Genomic DNA, 16570 nt, shown 5'->3' with positions numbered 1-16570 from the left:
CAGTGGGACAACAGGGCCAGGGTTTGTCCCAGGGGAGCTGGGGTGCTCCAGGACCTCAACCTGTTCCCTGGAGTGAAGGACAGAGAGTCCTCTCACATTTTCCCTTCTGGCACAAGGACCAAAGCAGGAGCACCCTGGGGCTGTCCTGACCTGTCCCATGTCCCCAAGGCTCCCCTGCAGCTGGGAATAGGATGGGGCACAGGCACAGAGATGGGGGACACAGAGCTGCCCCCAGGGAGTGCCCTGCAGAGCATGTGGTGGGGCAGCTGTCGGTCAGAAATGAAGAAAGACCTTTATTTACAGTAACAAACAAAAAGGACAACAAAAATAAAATACCGTGACAGTTCCTTCCCTGTCTCCCCAGCCCTTCAATGGGGTATCTGCCACCCCCACCCAGCCAAGATCCCTCTCCCCAGGACAGTGGGATGGGGACAACTGGTGGGGGTCATTGGGCACCAACTGAGCCACCCTGCCCCACCAGCCCCGGGACACAGGGGGGTCAGGAACAGCTTGGCACAGCTCCAGGGTCTCCCCAGCCCCAGCTTCAATCCCACTGCAGGGGCTGGTGCAGGAAAAGCTTCTTCCCAGAAGGGGACGGGCTGCCTGTATTGCACTTGGCTGCCAGTCTCAGCACCGAGGGGGGGTTGGCAGGAGGTGTCCCCAGCACAGGACCCCGTGCCTGGCTGGGGGTCCCGGTGGGGAGCAGGGCTCTGTGCAGCACCAGCCCTGGAGGTGTCCTGGGGGGAAGGAGTTGCTCTGTGCCCCCCCACGTCAGCCCCCTGTGCACCTGGAGCACTGTCCTGGGGCAGCCCCAGGCGGTGGCAGCAGGACAGGCTGTCCCCAAGGCCAGGACCTGGGGTGGCACCCGGGGGCTCTGCGGGACGGGCGCTCCTGCTCTCGGCTCAGGTGGCAGGAGGTGCTTCACGAACCGGCCCGGGTGGGGAGGAGGTAGAGCATGACAGGATGCCTCCACCCCTGGAGTCCCCATGGCCCTACGGATTCACCCTTCCCCAGGCAGGATCCGGGTCTGGCTCACCAGCTCCGGGGATGAGGTTTGCAGTGGGGGACATGCTCTCCTCCTTCACCAGGCTCTGTCCTTCAGCGTTTCCCAGCGGCTCAGGGACCCTCACCCGCTGCGGGAGGGCCTGGGGGGGTCCCCCCGCAGGTCCCCCCGCCGAGCAGCCCCTCAGGAGGAGAAGCAGAGCCCGCAGCACTCCATGCAGATCTCCAGGCAGTCGGCGGACTCGCAGCAGGCGTCGATGATGCCGCAGTCCATGTCGCAGGGCAGGTCGCAGTCCGCGCACTCGCCCGAGTTGCAGCAGCAGCAGCAGATGCAGGAGTCCTCGGAGGTGCAGGAGCCGCAGGTGGCACAGTCCAGAACGATGTTGCAGAGGGTCAGGAACTCGCAGAAGAGGCAGGAGAGGATGCAGTGGACGCAGCAGTCTGGGGAGGAACGGCCAGAGAGCGGATGAGGGGATGGGCGTGGATGGGTGAGGCAGCACCCGGCATGGATGGATGCCCGGGGAGCACTGTGAGGGTGGGAATCCTCCCTCAGGAATTAAAGGAAGGGATGGGAAGTAGGTCTGAGGGCCAGGCACTGCCCCAGGGTCCTTCCTCAACACCCAGGGACATGCCCAGGCCTCAAGAGAGACCAATTTTGGAGGACAGGAGATGGCCCCACTCAGCACCCACCCTACAGAGGCTGCCAGGAGGGGAGCTCGGCTGGTTCCCAGCTCCAGGGGTCCCGATGGGCTGAAAGGATGCTGCACGAGAGACCCCAAGGGAAGAAGGGCTGGAAAACGGCTGGAAGGGGACCCCCCGGGGAGAGCTGGTACCTTCTTGCGCCTCAATAGGGATGTGGGAAGAGGCCGACTTGGAGCTGCCCTTGCTCTTCTTGCTGCTCTGGCTGTTGATGGAGTGGTGCGGCTGCAGCTTTCGGTGAGGTTTCGTGCTGGGGAGGGGCCGGAAGAGCCCGTTCCCCGCGTCCCCGTTGGCACCGCCCGGGTCCGGCCCCCGCCCGGCGCCGTTCTGCAGGAGGTGGGTGCAGGGGCCGGGGGGCTGCAGGGCTGGTCTCACCTGGGGCTGGCCTGGGGGGCAGAGCAGCACGTTACCCCCCCCGAGCCCTCCTGTAGTGCTCCACCGAGGAGAAACACGGGCCTGGTCCCCTGTCACCACACAGGAACCTGGTCCCCAGCGTGGCTGGGAAGTGATGCTAAAAGATGGATGGTCCAAGAGGATGGAGATGGAAAAGGAGATGGAGAAGAAGAGGTGGCTGCAGGGAAGGAGGCAGAGGCTCCAAAAGAGGAAGGGATGAAGAAAGAGCAAGAAGTAGAGATTTTTTTGTGAAGGACGTGCTGCAACTGCTGAAACTCAGCAGAGCACCCGGAGGAGGAGGAGGAGGAGGAGGAGGAGGTCTCCCGGGATCCCAGCACTGCCGGCACAGGCAGGAGGGATGAAGCCACCGAGGCTGCCAGACAGAGCTCCTGGCTGTCCCCACCATCCTCGGCAGAGCCGGAGGAGATGAAGCACCACTGGAGAGCCGGAGTGCTCATCTCTCCGGGGCTGCGGGAACTGGCTGCTTCATTAAAGGTCTCCCCAACCTCTGGCTGAACTTCTCTGCAGGAGGAGGAAAATAACTCTCTGCTCTGTCTGTGCCTCCCTCCAGCCTCGCACGCTGCAGCCGTGAGCGGCCACAGCCCCATGTCCTGCCAGGATTCTGCCAGAGCCAGTGCCCTGTGTCCTGCTGGGACACTGCCAGAGCCAGTGCCCTGTGTCCTGCCAGAGCCAGTGCCCTGTGTCCTGCTGGGACACTGCCAGAGCCAGTGCCCTGTGTCCTGCCAGAGCCAGTGCTGTGGCTCAGCCCTTCGCTCCTGCCCAGTGCTGTGTCCTGTCCCCACAAATCCATGGGAGAGGACTGGGAACCAGCACAAGGGAGGAGGTTCCAGCATCCATCACCCCCCACAGCAATGCCAGTGGAAGCCACAAATAAAATCCTGTGTGATGGTGCTTTGGCCAAACTTTGCTTTTGCTCTCCCGTGGCAGTAAACAAGGGATGATTCAGGCAAGAGGCTCGAGGGCAAAGGCACCTCTGGCACTGGGGAACAGGAGCTGCTTTCTGTGCAGGGCACAGGGGGAGGCAGGGGTGGGGTGGGCACAGACGGGCCCTGTCCTGCACCCACGAAAATAAAACAGTTGGTGGAGGTGAAAAACACAAGTGGATGGTCCTGGAGCCTGGCTCTGCCAGGCTGAGCTGGACTTGGGCTGCAGAGGGAGGTTTAACCGGGGGCTTGGTCTTTGACACACGCTGGGAAGGGAACTTAAAATAACCAGGGCTGAGCGGGAAGAGTGGGCTGGAAGCAGGAGAGATGGAAGAAGAGCAGACTGGAGACATGGAAAACAGGTCTTGGATAAAATGGGAATTGTGTCCCCTCCCTAAAAATCCTCACATGGTGTTGACTTCCCATTCACCCTTCTCCAGTGCCCTCACCTGCCTGTGCCCTGGTGCTTGCACCGAGCTGGCACCAAGTGGCACCAAGGATGAACCACAGTGCCTGGGGCTGCCCAGAGCTGTGACAGGCCAGCAGGGACCTGGGCAGGGGTTGAGCCTGCAGGGACCCAGCAGCAGCAGCAGCAGCAGCAGCCCAGCAGTGTCCAAGAGCAGCTGGGTTCTCTGGGATTGCAGCAGGATGCAATGCGCTCGCCTTGGCGCTCCCCATTTCACTGCATTCCTCAGATTAAACTGTTTGTAAATCAAAATCACGCTCTGGCTCTGGAGAGTGGCAGCCAAAGGCAGCCAGGAATCCCCCCCCTCTAAGTTAGGGAAAATAGCTTCCATTTTTTAGGAGAGCCTTCAACTCACAGGAGCCCAAAGCTCTTCTAAAAGAGACACTTTGAACCCGAGCTCAGCAGTGTGGTGCTCCCCAGCACCATGGGTGTCAGGGCAGGAGTGGGGGGGACCAGCCCACCTGACAGCCCCCACTGCAGCCACCCACCAGCACCACGGTGGGAAATCAGGATTTTGGGTGGAACAGCCTGCCTGTGGATCCTCAACGACCAAAACCCCTCCTGGGTGCTCACTTGGGGTTTCCCACCGAGGTGGTGCCTGCCAGCCCCGGGGCCCAGGGGGGTGCCCGGGGGGGGGGGGGGACTGGGGAGGGGGCTGTGCAGGCCCGCGGGGTGCAGCGGCTGTGGAGTGACTCAGACGTGCAGAATGTCTGTGGGCAGCCGGCCCAGCTCCCAGATGCTTCGCAAGGGCTCAAACTCTGCTGGAGGAAACGTGCGCTCTCCTCGCTCCACGTAGCCCTCGGGAGCGCCCGGATTCCGCCGTCCCCTCCCCTTCCCACCCCGCCTGCCCGCTCTTTGCGGTGTGCAACCTCGTTCCCACCCTCCCTCGTCCCGTTGGGAAGCATCCGTCCACTTTACACCCCCTGGAAGGGAAAGCTGCGCTCTCGCATCCAACAGAAGGGGACTGGCTGTGCCTATGGGGCAGCCCGGGAGCGAAACCCTCGGATCCAGGCTGGGGGCCAGGGAAAGGATGGACAGCGGGACTCCAGGAGCGCCTGGCCCGTGGCCTTCCACATCTGCCAGCTCTGCCTTCCCACCCCTGCAACGGCAAATGGATCGAGGGCCCCCAGCCCTGCCCCTTCCCCAGCGCGGTGCTTCTCATGGGGAGGGGACCGGCAGCAGATTTGGGGAGGTGCTGCCTGGCCTCACATCCGCCTCCGGCAAAACCAGCTCCTCCGAGCAGCCAGCCCGGCTCGCCCGGGATTTGCACCAGCCTCACCCTTGCCCTGGACTCGCCAAGGCAAGAGCTGTCCCGGGGGAGGCATCTCCCTTTGCTCCAGCGAAGTGGCTGCTGTGCTCCCGTCCCGCGGCAGCGCCCACGGGGCTGTTCTGCCGGGGGTCTCCTCTCTCCCCCTGTGGCTTTGGGGGATGTTCCATAGAGCAGCCAGCTCCTTCCCTGGGGGGCTGATCCCTCTTCCCACTATGGCATCCCAGGGGACCTCAACACCACCGAGAGCTCCTCCAGCTGCCCCCCCTCCTGCCCCTCTGCCTCCAGCCGGGCCCACGGGCAGGAGAGCCGGAGCCATCCCAGATGCCGCCCTTCACTTTCCCCACTCCAGCTGACTCACGCTCGGCTTAAGCCTTTTGCTTTGATGTGGGGAGGAACAAAGCGAGGAGGAGATGGATTCCCACCTCTGCCCTCCTTTTTAACGAGCCCTGCTCCTGATGAGGCGGCAGCAGCCCAAGGCACTGGCACCTGGAGGTGGCTGGAGCTGCCACGAGGGAAACACTCACATGTCACAGCTTTGGGAGCGCCTGCGAGCTCGGCCCGGGGGCTCTTCGTCAGGACTTTTGGGGACTCCTCATCTTCCAGGGGTTTCTCCTTCCTCTGCACCGTGGGGCGGGCGGGTGTCCGGGGCTCTGCCGACGGCGCCGCTGGAATCGGCCTCGGCGAAGGGCGTGAGGGCTCCCCGGCCTCTGCAAGAGAAACGGGGCTGGAGCTGAGCCCCCTGGGGTCACCCAAACCACAGAGACCCGCAGCACATCCCCACACTCTGCAATCAGCACCGGGCAGGGCGTCTGGGCTCTGACTCCCAAGCCAAATCCAGCTGCCCCTGTTGCACACAGTGGGGGGGAAGAGCTGGAGCACCACAAGGGATTTTGGGCTGCTCGGGATGGCCGTGGAGGCTGCACCACTCTGCAGCTGCTCACCTCGTGCAGCGCCAGCAGCTCAGCAGCACCATCCCAAAAACTCTCCTGAGGTCCCACATTCCTTCTCCAAAAAGCCAAGGGATCTGGTTACACTCAGCGGTTCAAGCTGGATTTTTCATCCCCCTTCCCATGAAAGGGCCACTGTCTTCCCTGTGGGAGCTGGCTGCCACCTCCCCTCATCTTCCTGCACACTGGGACAGGGGCAGCCACTGCAGGACCCCTCGATGGGGCAAGTAAAACCCAAAAGGAGATGAGTTATTCCCCATGGGATCAATTCTGATGCCACACACCTCCTTGCAGAAACCCACAACCCCCTTCAGCAGAGCCAGCGCTTTCTGCCCCTCATGGTGGGTTTCCATGGGGAATGTGGGATGTCCAGGGGAACTGTGGGGTGTCCAGGGGGGCTCAGTGAAATGCTGCAGTCCCCCACCCACCCTCCTTGCTGCCCCATCCCCGTCCCCATGCCCTGGAATAGCAACCTCTTGCACAACAGGGGCTGGACCACACTTTATATAAAACTAAATTATAGCCTGGGTGAAGGGAGGGAGAGCAGAGACCCATAATTTCCTCGGCTATAACAAGAGGTCCCACACACAGGCAGGCAGGGGCGGGGGGGGCAGGGGGAGAGAGACCTGGGACACTTCGTTATCCTCCATCTGACGAGGGTCCTACACGCCCGAGCCAGGGAGGAAGGTGGGCAGAGCTCATAAGGGGAATCAGGAGTATAACGAGGGAGGGAGAGGCTCCCTCTGCACCCCGGGGTCAGCAGGAGCTGCAGAGGGGCTGCAGCCAGTCTGGACTGATGCTCCACGACACCCCACACACCCCAGTTTCCCCACAGGACCACCCTCTCTGCCCTCCCCAGGGTGCTGATCCAGCCTGGGGTCCACAGCTCCTGTGACAGGGGGTTTGCTGGGAAGGAAAGCTCATCCCAGCAGAGCCCTGCTCGCGGCTCTCACAGGTGGGGGGATTTTGGGGCTCAGCCGAGGGAAATCCAGCGGCTCCACCTGAATTTCACACGGCAGTGCTGGCTGGAGAGTGTGAGCACGTGAGTCCCAGACAGGAGAAAAGTTGTTCCCATGCCTCTGGGAAGCCCAGGGCAAAACAGAGAGGTGAAGAGAGCTGCCATCTACCCACAGTGTATGGGTGAGGTGTGGGGATGAATAATTCCTACACACTGCTGCATCCACGGCCTCTGCCATGTCCCGACCTGGACCAGCCTGAGTCAGACGTGATCTAATGCCTGTTAGAGCCAGACATGGATCCCTGATGGCTGAGGAGCTCTGGATGAAGCCCTGAGCCAGAGGTGCCCAGCACAGAGCATGGAGGTGATGCTCCCCTGAGGTCCCTGGGAAGGGATCTGAGCTGCTCCGGGTTCTGCTGGGAGAAGTCCAGGGCTTAAAAATCCACAGCCCAGATTCTCGGGCTGCCCAGGGCAGCCCCATCACCACTAGATCCCCTTCCCTGCAGGTCAGTGATTTTACACTAGGAAAAAGAGCTGGAAAATCAGGTGCTGCAGCGGGACAGGGGCTGGCACAGGGAGAGCTCCAGCTGATCCCTGCCCCTGCCATGGCCACCCTGTGCTGCTTCCATCACATCCCTTGCTCTCTCTGTGCCTGTTCCAGGGGGATGAGGACAAGGACAGCCTGTTGAGACCCTGAGCTCTGAGGGAGAGCCCAGCACTGGCTGTCTGGATCCGTGTGGATGCCCAGTGTGCTGCTCCGGGATGGAGACAGGGCTCGTTTCTGCCGTGTCCACCTCACACATGTAATTACCCTGCACAAGGTCTCACACACAACCACAGAGATGCAGGGGGGGAGGTGGCAATTAAATTAACTCCCACAGGAACAAGGTGGCCAGGAGAGAGACAAAAATAGACAGGAAAGAAATTTGGGGAAGTTGGTCCTTCCCTGCCTTGCACAGCCTCACATCCCTGCTGCTGCAGGGCCATGGGGAGACCAAGTCTGCCTTTTGCACCCGAGAGGAGGCATCACCTCTGCTGACACAGGGAGAGATGGACAGACAGACCCCCAGCACTGGCACAGGCTCATCCCACAGCTCCTGGCTCCCTCTCCTCCTTTAAATCCCCCCAGCCCCTTCTCCAGGGGTGCCCTGCCAAGACAAGGCCCCCCTGGGTCCCCTCTCCCAGTTTCCAACAGGTCAGGGTCTGGCTCCTTCCCTCCCCTGCTGCCACCAGAACAAGACCAGGCTTGACCTGAATCTCTCAGGTCTGAAACCAACCACAAGCCCAGGCAAAGCCCTAAGGAGAGATGGCCCTCAGGATGGGCCATCCATCCCTTTCCTCAGCTGCACCCCCAAGGCAGCTGCACCCCCAGACCCTTCCTGGGTGGGATAAATGCCCATCACAGATGAGGGTCTGGGTCTCCACTCCCCCATTCTGCACCACCTCTTGTACAACACGAGGGAGACGTGGCACAGGGAGGGCGACTCCGGTGTCTTGTTCATGGGAACAGAGGTAATAAGGCATTTAAAAATAATAAGCCCAGCTTCAATAAATCACAGCACTGCCCTAAGGTACAGAAGATTAGGGAAGCCATAGACATGGCACTACTTTCTTTTGCCTCCTGGTTGCCAAGCCCAGGACACGCACATGGATCTGGTTTTCTGACTGTTCTCCCCATTTCCAAAGTCCAAATCCAGCCGTCAGGAAAGGCCCAAGACATCAGTCAGCTCCAAAGTCCATCAAGAGGGTGAGAAAAGAGGAGGGAGGAGGGAAAGATGTAAAGCTGGAGAGTTTCATTGCTGCAATATTCCTGCAAAGTCCAAACATCCCTCTGGGAGTGATGGCTGCAGGAAGGACCCTCTCCACATGACCAGTGTCTGCAGGAGCTTCTGGGACCACCCCCGTGGTCCTGACCAGGGGAAAAAGCACTTTGTGCTTTGAGTGGGAAGCACACTGAGGTCCTGATGAGCTTGCAGGACTGAGGTAACCATTCCCAAAGAGTTGGACAAACAAAAGGCAACTGCATCGTGTCAGCAGCTGGTGGGAGCTGGGATGGGACAGAGCATAAACAGGAACCACACCACAGGCAGCACAGCCACAGCATCCTACAGCTCCCAGAGACCTCTGGATTCCCTTCCCCCAGCTGGTTGTGGTGCCCAGACCCCCACCTGGGAAGGCTCAGAGGATGTGGGAAGATGCAAGGCCAGAGCCATGGTTTTGGGTCAACCCCCCCCCCCCCCGGTTGTCCCACGGCTCCTGCTCAGTGTTCCTGAGCTGTAGCTGATGATCTGCCCAGCTCCTGGGGTCTCCTTTATCTCCCCTCTTCCTCCCAGCTGCCTTGGCCTCAAAGGGAAGAAGTCTGGTGGCAGGAGATGGAGGGACACATTCCCAGCATGGCACTTTCCCCATCCCTGCTGCCCAAGGCCAGGGAGACACAGCACAGGAGGGAAAATGCCTCCGACACACGGAGCTGAAAACAGGCTGGGGAGAGTGGAAGCAAATCCCACCTCTTTGGCAAGGCAGATGTTTGCCTTAGGTGGTGTCAACCAGAAGGGAGGGAGAAGGGTCCCAGCACATCTGGATCCACGTCTGAGCTCCTGAGGAGCATCCAAGCCTGATGCCATGGGATGTGACTCCTGCCCAGGAGAGCCTCCCGTCCCCCCCTGCTCTCTCCCTTCAATCCCTTGGGAATGGCTGGACAGGGACCAGGTAATGTTGGACAGACACACAAACAGAGACGGTCTAGGGAGGCGTTTGCCATGAACAACATGCAGCACTATTTGGTTTGGGAGCTCTCTAATCTCTTTTATGCAGATAAAATGAGCGTGTAATCTCTCTTGGTTTTCCGTACGCGCTGCCTGGCCCAATCAGGTGCCTGTCTGACCTATTCCAGGGGTATTTTAGAGCCTGATTAAGTGGTTTCAAGTGCAGAAGAGACGGCACTGAAGCAAATCCTTCCAATCCCACGAGCCAGGATGGAGGAGAGGAAAGCAAAATTCTGGTTTGAAAGTTTGCTCAACTGGGAAAAATCCAAATGGCTTATTTACATTCAGTCTGAAATTAATGCACCGAAGCATTCTCAGATTCTAGGATACTCAGGGAAAGGAAAAGGAGGGTGGGAGGGGAAGGGGGAGAGATGCCCAGAGCACCAGAGCACAGCTGGGACAGACCCAGCACATCTTTGCTTCCCTCCCTTTGCCCCAGTGTCTCTCTGCTCACCTGGGCAGTGCTTTGGATAAACAGTTCAGTTCTGGGACAATGAGGAATTCGGTAAAAAAAAAAAAAAGTGGTTTCTATGAAAAGTTACTTCCTAAATGCAAAAAAGCAAAACAAAGCAAAAGAACCCACAAAACCCCAAATAGCTCAGCAGCCTGGGAGTTGTTGTTATTTGTTATTTATAGCCCTTGGGTGGGTAGGAAGAGAGGAATTTTGGGCCAGACAGGTCAGGACCAGTGTCCATCCAGTCCATCCGTGTTCGGAGTTTGACCTCAGTGACAAAACCCCAACTCCAGGTTTGGGGCACAGACCCTGTGCCAAGGTGTCCCTACAAATTCCATCACCCAAAGGTCCTTGTTGATCCAACCAGCTCCTGCCAAGGAGGCAACAACCAAATTCATGTAAGAATTGCTCCCACTCAAGAGCTGGGTGGTGAGGGTGACCCTCAAGAAGGGATTTCAGGGAAGATAAAAAGTAAAATCACTGCAAGAAGCACTTCAGTCACCACAGCACTGGGGAGGAACTACAACTTATGCAGTAAGAATAGATTTAGCATATATATTTTATACATATTAGGGCAGCATTTGGAACTGGAGCTGCAAGGGAAGAAGGAATCTCTAAGCCTGAACTGGAGGCCAGGGACAACACAACTTCCCAGGACACCAGCCGGACCAGCAGGACCAGGTTTCTTTCTTATTTTCCTCTCCCAGCATCAGGCCTGGGCTCTGCCTCATCCAAAGAGCAACATGAAACCTCCCAGACTCACCGTGGGGCCAAGGAGTGGTGGGAAACGATGGGGAAACAAAAGCACGGAGACCCAGCCTGGGATTGAGACAACTTGCACTGGGTGTGAGGAGCTCTGTGCCAGCTCGGGGCTCCCTGGGGCAGGACAACCCCTCAGAGGATGGAACAACCCTACACCACAGGAGCCTGGCATGGGGGAAGGATGCAGGAGGAAATCCTGGGTGTCCTTAAGGAAAAGCAATTATCCCTGAAGCCTGGAAAGCGGCTAAGGAGATGCCTATCACATCCAAGGAGATTCTGGGAATTACAGAGCAAGGAGCTGTGCTGGGGAAAATTATGGAGAGAGTAATTAAGGACCAAGCCAGTCCAGTAATTGTGTAACCTTCTGGGGTTAAACCAGTACAGGTCCTGCCAGGGAAAATTTGTGTCTTTCCCCCTGCTAAGAGTCCTCAAAGGAAGTTAATTGAGGAGCGGATCAACGGGAGCTGGTGGACACTGTTATTAATGAGGATAATAATTTGCACTTCTGCAGCCCCTTTCATCCCTGGCTTTAACCCAGGGCCCATCACACGTTACCTGAGCTCCAGGTATTTTCCAGGGGCTCAGCTGCAGCTCTGAGTGGAAACAACCTCGGCACAGCTCAGACCGGTGGGGAAACTGAGGCACACAAATGGGATTTGCCCAAAGAAATATCCCCTGGAGATGGAGCCTGGCACCAAAAGCAGCCCAACCAGGTGAGCCCTGTCCTGCCCTGGGAGAAGGAGCCAGAGCTGGAGCTCCTGTGCACCCACCCCAGCAAAGGATGGGACTGGGGTGAAAACACTTCCCAGAGCTCCTGCCCACTTCCCAGTCTGCAAATCCAACGAGGCAGCTCAAGATCAGAGATGGGTGAAGACTGGAATTTTTGGGAAAAAAAATCCCAATTACCCCATCACTGCACCAGTGTAAAAGCTCATTTCCACTGGTACAACCTGGCACCCTGAGGGGGGAGAAATGGGAAGGGGCTGCCAGAGCAGGAGGGACCGATGGGGCTCATCCCGGGGGCTGCTGTGCCCATCCCACAGGAGGCTGTGCTGGGCAAGGCAGAGCTCTGGGGAAGATCACCAGAACTCCAGAAAACACCCTGAGGAGAGCTTGGGTTTCTGCAGCTCCCAGGCTTGAGCAGGAGCTTTCCAAGGAAATTCAATAAGGAGCTGGAGTGGGAGCAGGACGCTGGGGCGGCACAGCCCGAAGGCCCTGCTTTGTTTTGCACGAACCCAGAGACACTGAAAAAAGCCAGGAATCTGCCTTTTTCTGTTTGGCATTTGGGGCTTTTTTTGTTGTTGTTTTGTTTTGGGGGGTTTTTTTGCAAAGTTTTGCTGTTGTTCAAAGGAAAAACACAAACGAAGCGTTTTCACAAGCTGACAAGAATCTTTAAAAGAAAAGCAGAAACTGACCCTTTCACGCAAAAAGTTTTTATCTGGGGTTAAAAAAAAAATAATTTCGTCTCTTTTAGGGCTTTTGGGGGGGGAGTTTTTGCACTTTGAAGGTGCCTGTGTACAACTCTGCAACCCTGCATTTAAATCAGTGTTAAGACAAGCAAAGACCCTTTTCTTTTGACCATGGAGGGGGTTCCCTTTGTTCCTACCCCTGTCCCTGGTATTTTGGGTCTGAATGCTGCATTATTAGGGCTGAGCACACAACAGCTTTTGGCCTCCTGTTACACCTCGGGGCAAAATCCTTGGGAACAGGCAGAGAGAATTAAAGGGAAAAAAGTGCGTGTGAGTGTCCCATCCCCGGCTGGCTCCGAGCAAAGACACAGGGAGCTGCCAGGGGCCAAGCTGGGACACAGGCACGGAGAGGGGGCATAGAGGAGGACATGGAGGGGCTGGGGTGGTGGTCTCATGCAGCAGATGTCCTGCTGGGAAGGGAAGGAAGGGAGGGGGGAATGAGCAGAGTCAAACCCAAGGGGTAGGTTTTGCTTCTGGAAGTGGATTTGCCTTGACTGTCTTTACATGGGTTTGCTCCCCATGAGGAAAGACCCTCTCCTGCTGTCCCTGCTGTCCCTCCTCTTCCTCCCCGTGAAGGAAGGATAATCTCAGCCAAAAATCTTTCTGTTTTCCTCCTGTTTCCTGCTAATTCCTCTGAAAAGTAATTACCCCCCATCCCCTCCAGGCAGACAGTCGCCTCTTCTCTCCTGGCTCCTCTGCAAACTACCTGTGGCTATTTCGAGGCTTTGGTTTGCCATGTCCCTGTCCCTCCTGGGTGGGAGGAGACTGGGATGGCACCCAGTCCATCTCCAGAGATGCCAAGGAACAAACTTTGGGAAATAAGCTTCTGCTCAGGCTGGGAAAGAGCACCAAGCACAGCAAAACCAACCCGACCTGCCCATCATGTGCTAACCTGGGCCAAACCGCCCTGGCACCTCAGTTTCCCTGTTTATTCCAGAGCCTTGATGTTTCCAAATGAGCTGGTCTAGTTTGCAAAACTTCAGAAGGGGAATGGAGAGAAAATTCCCAGGCTCAGTGGTGCGTGACAGAGCCTCTGGCTGCTGCCCAAGGGATCAGGGCTCTGCACCCGACCGTCACGGGGCCCAACAGCACGGACAGCGGAGAGTCAGCCCCCAAAAACAGAGGGAGACAAAGACAGGAGTGGGGTGAGCAAGGATTCGAGACAGGTCACCACAGAGCTGCCCTCTGAGGCAGGACAGGGATATTCTCTCAGGATGAAATTTAGCCCCTGGAGCTTGGTCAGATGGAAATTGAGGGTGTCCTGGAGACCCCCTTGTGCTCCCAACACTCCAAAATGGGGTCTAAAGGAGACAAAGTTGGTCCAGCTCTGCTTGAGTTCGTACATCAGGTCCACACTCCCCTCCAGAGGGGCTGGGGAAGGGGAGGGTGGGTTAAGGGCTGCTCTGGGATGGAAGTGCTACACCTCCAACATGGAATTGGGTGCTTGTGGATGCCCCCAGGCACCTTGGCTGGGTCCCACCACTCCTGCTCAGGACAACAGTACAACTGGGAGTTTAACCACACTCTACCTACACACCACTCCTGTGCAGCCACAGGGAACGTAGAAAAGCTCCAAAAACATTTTCCCAATACATTTTCAACAGAATTTTAAACTATTTTTAAAAATACCCCCCAATTGATGGCACAGCAGCCGTGCACAGCACTCCTCCTGACCTGGGCTGGAGGCAAGTTCCCGTGCATTTTCGCACTGGGTCTGTGCACTAACAGTTCACCACTTCCCACCTGGAAAGGAAAGGGAATGGAAGGAAATCCAGGGAAATCAGTCCCACAGAGCCCCTGCAGCTGCCTGGGCCCCGGGACGCGGCTGCAGCTCGGAGCAGCACAAGAGCCCAGCCGGGAAGCGGAGCCTGCGGCATCCAGCTGGAAGAGCAGGGGGGAAGAGAACAAGAGGATGTATTCTCCAAAACTTGGGCCCAGCCGTGCTCCGGGCCAAAGCCAACACGGGACTGGTCCAGCTGTGCTGGATCCTGCCCCTCTCCGTGCCCGGTGCTCCCGCGGCCCCTCAGCCCGGCGGCCCCTTCGGAGCACGCGGGAGCTGCTCCTGCTGCGGGTTTGGCCCCTTTTGTGTCTGGCCTGACAGACACACCACAGCCGTGTCCCACCATCACCAACAGTCTCCTGCCTTTTCTCTCTCTCATTGGGAATTTTAATGCCTTTTCTGCACGTGAGCCTTGGCAGGGACTGAGCACCGACCCGGGCAGAGCCTGGAGGGGCTCCGGGGGGCTCAGCTCTGCCCCGTGGAAAATGCAGGGATTCCCCAAACTTTTCCATCCACTTCTCCATGGCCTGATCCTGCCCCCCTGCATCCCATGGCTGCAGAGCAGCCCCTCCACCCATCCCTCGGGGGGGGGGGTTTGACTGGCTCCGTGTGCTTGGCCCCGCTACAGAAACTGCTGGAGAGTCTGTGCTGCAAAGTCCCCGCGGGGTCGCGGCAGCTGCTGCACTCGCACAAATACGGACATGGACACACTGTCAGGGGCACCAACACACCCTCAGCTCCACGCAGCCGTGCACACTCACACTCACACACACACACATACACTCAACTGTATGTTCTCCCTCTATAAAATGTGCTTACATGCACCCCTCCAGTCACTCACCCCCTGCTCCCCCCCCAGCCCCCCAGCCACGCACACACTCATGCTCCCCTCTTCTGTGCACACACACTTCATGCTCCCCTCTTCTGTGCACACACACTCATGCTCCCCTCTTCTGTGCACACACACCGTCTCCAGCAATGCACCCCCCCGCGGGGCACCCCATGTCGGGCACCCAAACCTTGCACACCCCCGATCCGTGCACACCTCTCCACATATCTATCCCTCAGCCACACACCCCTGGCGCTGTGCAGACCCACCCGCAGCCGTGAACCCACAGCCCCCCAGCCGTGCCCCCAGCCCTGTCCACACACACCCCTATATGTATTTATACATCCCCTTGTCGTGTACCCCCGGAGCTCTGCACGGACCCCCCACCCGCGCACACACCTCCACTCCCCGTGAACTCATCCCCCCCCCGTGCACACACACACACACACAGAGCCCCTTCCCCGCAGCCGCGCCCCCTCAACTCCCCACCCGTGCCCCCCAAGGCTCCCACCCGTGTCCCCCCAGCCGCGCACCCCCTCTCTCCCCCCGGGCAGGACCCCCCGTACCTGGCGGCGGGACCGGCTCTGCGCGGGGCGGCTCCGGGGGGCTCGGCCGGGGGCTGCCGGGCTGGGACATCGGGGCGGGCGGTGCGAGCTCGGTGTGGGCTCAGAGCGGGCTCGGTGCGGGCTCAGTTCGGGCTCGGAGCGGGCTCAGTGCGGGGCGGCCCCGCGCCCGTCCCGCCGCGCTCACCTGGGGCCCCGCGGGGCGCCGCGCCCGCCCCCGCGCCCGCCCCGCATCCCCCGGCCCCGCCGCCCCGGCGATGGGCCGGCCGGGGCGCGGGGCTGCCTCTGGGCAGGGCTTCTGCCTTTTTGGTTTTTTTCTTTCCCAGTTCCTTAAAAAAAAGCCCAAAATTAAACAAAAAACAACAACAACAAAAAAGCTGGGAGCGCAAACATGCGGCCGCCCGCGCCCGCAGCGCTCCGGGAGCTTCTGCTGGAGGCTGGAGCGGAGCCGGGAGGGGAGAGGCGCGGGGCAGGCAGAGGTGGTGGCTCCCGGGGCCAGCCTTGGATTTGGGATTTCACAGCTGCGGGGGGAGTAATGGGGCTCAGCTGTGCTCGGGCCCCTCGGGTGAGCGTTGGGACCCTTTGGGGGGTGCTCAGGTCCCTCCGGTGGGTTCTCCAGCCTGTCCGCCTTCCCCCAGGCAGGAAAGCAAAGAGGGAGCTTTTGTGCCTGACTCCATGGCCTGTCCAGGGAATGCCTCTGCCTCCCCCACCCCTCCCTGCCTCAGTTTCCCCAACAGGAAAATGGGGTTCTGCTCCTGGGGGCGATGCCTGGAGCTGCTGGGGCCGGAGGTGACGGTGTTGCTGTCCCGAGACCAGCGTGACACCCAGGTTCAAGCAGCAGCAGCACATCCCCAGAGGGCCAACCCAGAGTTCAGTGTTTGCTCCAGCACCGTGTCCCTGCAGGGCCCCACGAGAATTCGTCCCCGTGCTGAGCGTCATGTAGGGCCCGGCGGGACATTTGCAAGGTTGTTTTTTCATCCCACTGCTGTGTTTTCCTGTGTTTAAAAGCCCAGACTCGCAAAGCACAACAGAGAGAGGCTGGATGGCCACAGGCTGTGCTGGAGCCTGGAGTGTGATCCTGGAGCTGGACCAGCCGGCAGCACTGGGGGCTGCCCCCCTGCCCTGCCTGCCCTGCCAGCCCTGCCCTCGGCCACCCCTTCCCAGACACGCTGGAGTCTGGGCAGTAACTGGATTTTGCAATCCAGAGCTTCGGCTCCGGGTTCCCAGAGCAGGGCTGAACCCAGGGGACAGCCCTGGTGACTCCTCACA

At 59.1% G+C, this 16570-nt stretch overlaps 1 protein-coding gene across 1 annotated transcript; it reads right to left on the bottom strand.

Moving 5' to 3' along the window:
• Nucleotides 1-269: 269 nt before the first annotated feature.
• MDFI (MyoD family inhibitor) lies at nucleotides 270-15487 on the bottom strand. Its single transcript, XM_064635844.1, has 4 exons — nucleotides 15305-15487; nucleotides 5299-5481; nucleotides 1836-2087; nucleotides 270-1443 (listed from the first exon to the last, which is right to left on the bottom strand). The coding sequence occupies exons 1-4, from the start codon at nucleotides 15372-15374 to the stop codon at nucleotides 1187-1189; spliced, it is 762 nt and encodes a 253-aa protein (XP_064491914.1). The 5' UTR covers nucleotides 15375-15487; the 3' UTR covers nucleotides 270-1186.
• Nucleotides 15488-16570: the final 1083 nt, after the last annotated feature.

This window comes from Pseudopipra pipra, chromosome 25, assembly GCF_036250125.1.
Source record: "Pseudopipra pipra isolate bDixPip1 chromosome 25, bDixPip1.hap1, whole genome shotgun sequence".
In the NCBI taxonomy this organism is placed as follows: domain Eukaryota; kingdom Metazoa; phylum Chordata; class Aves; order Passeriformes; family Pipridae; genus Pseudopipra; species Pseudopipra pipra.
This window is presented reverse-complemented; position numbering and strand designations above follow the sequence as displayed.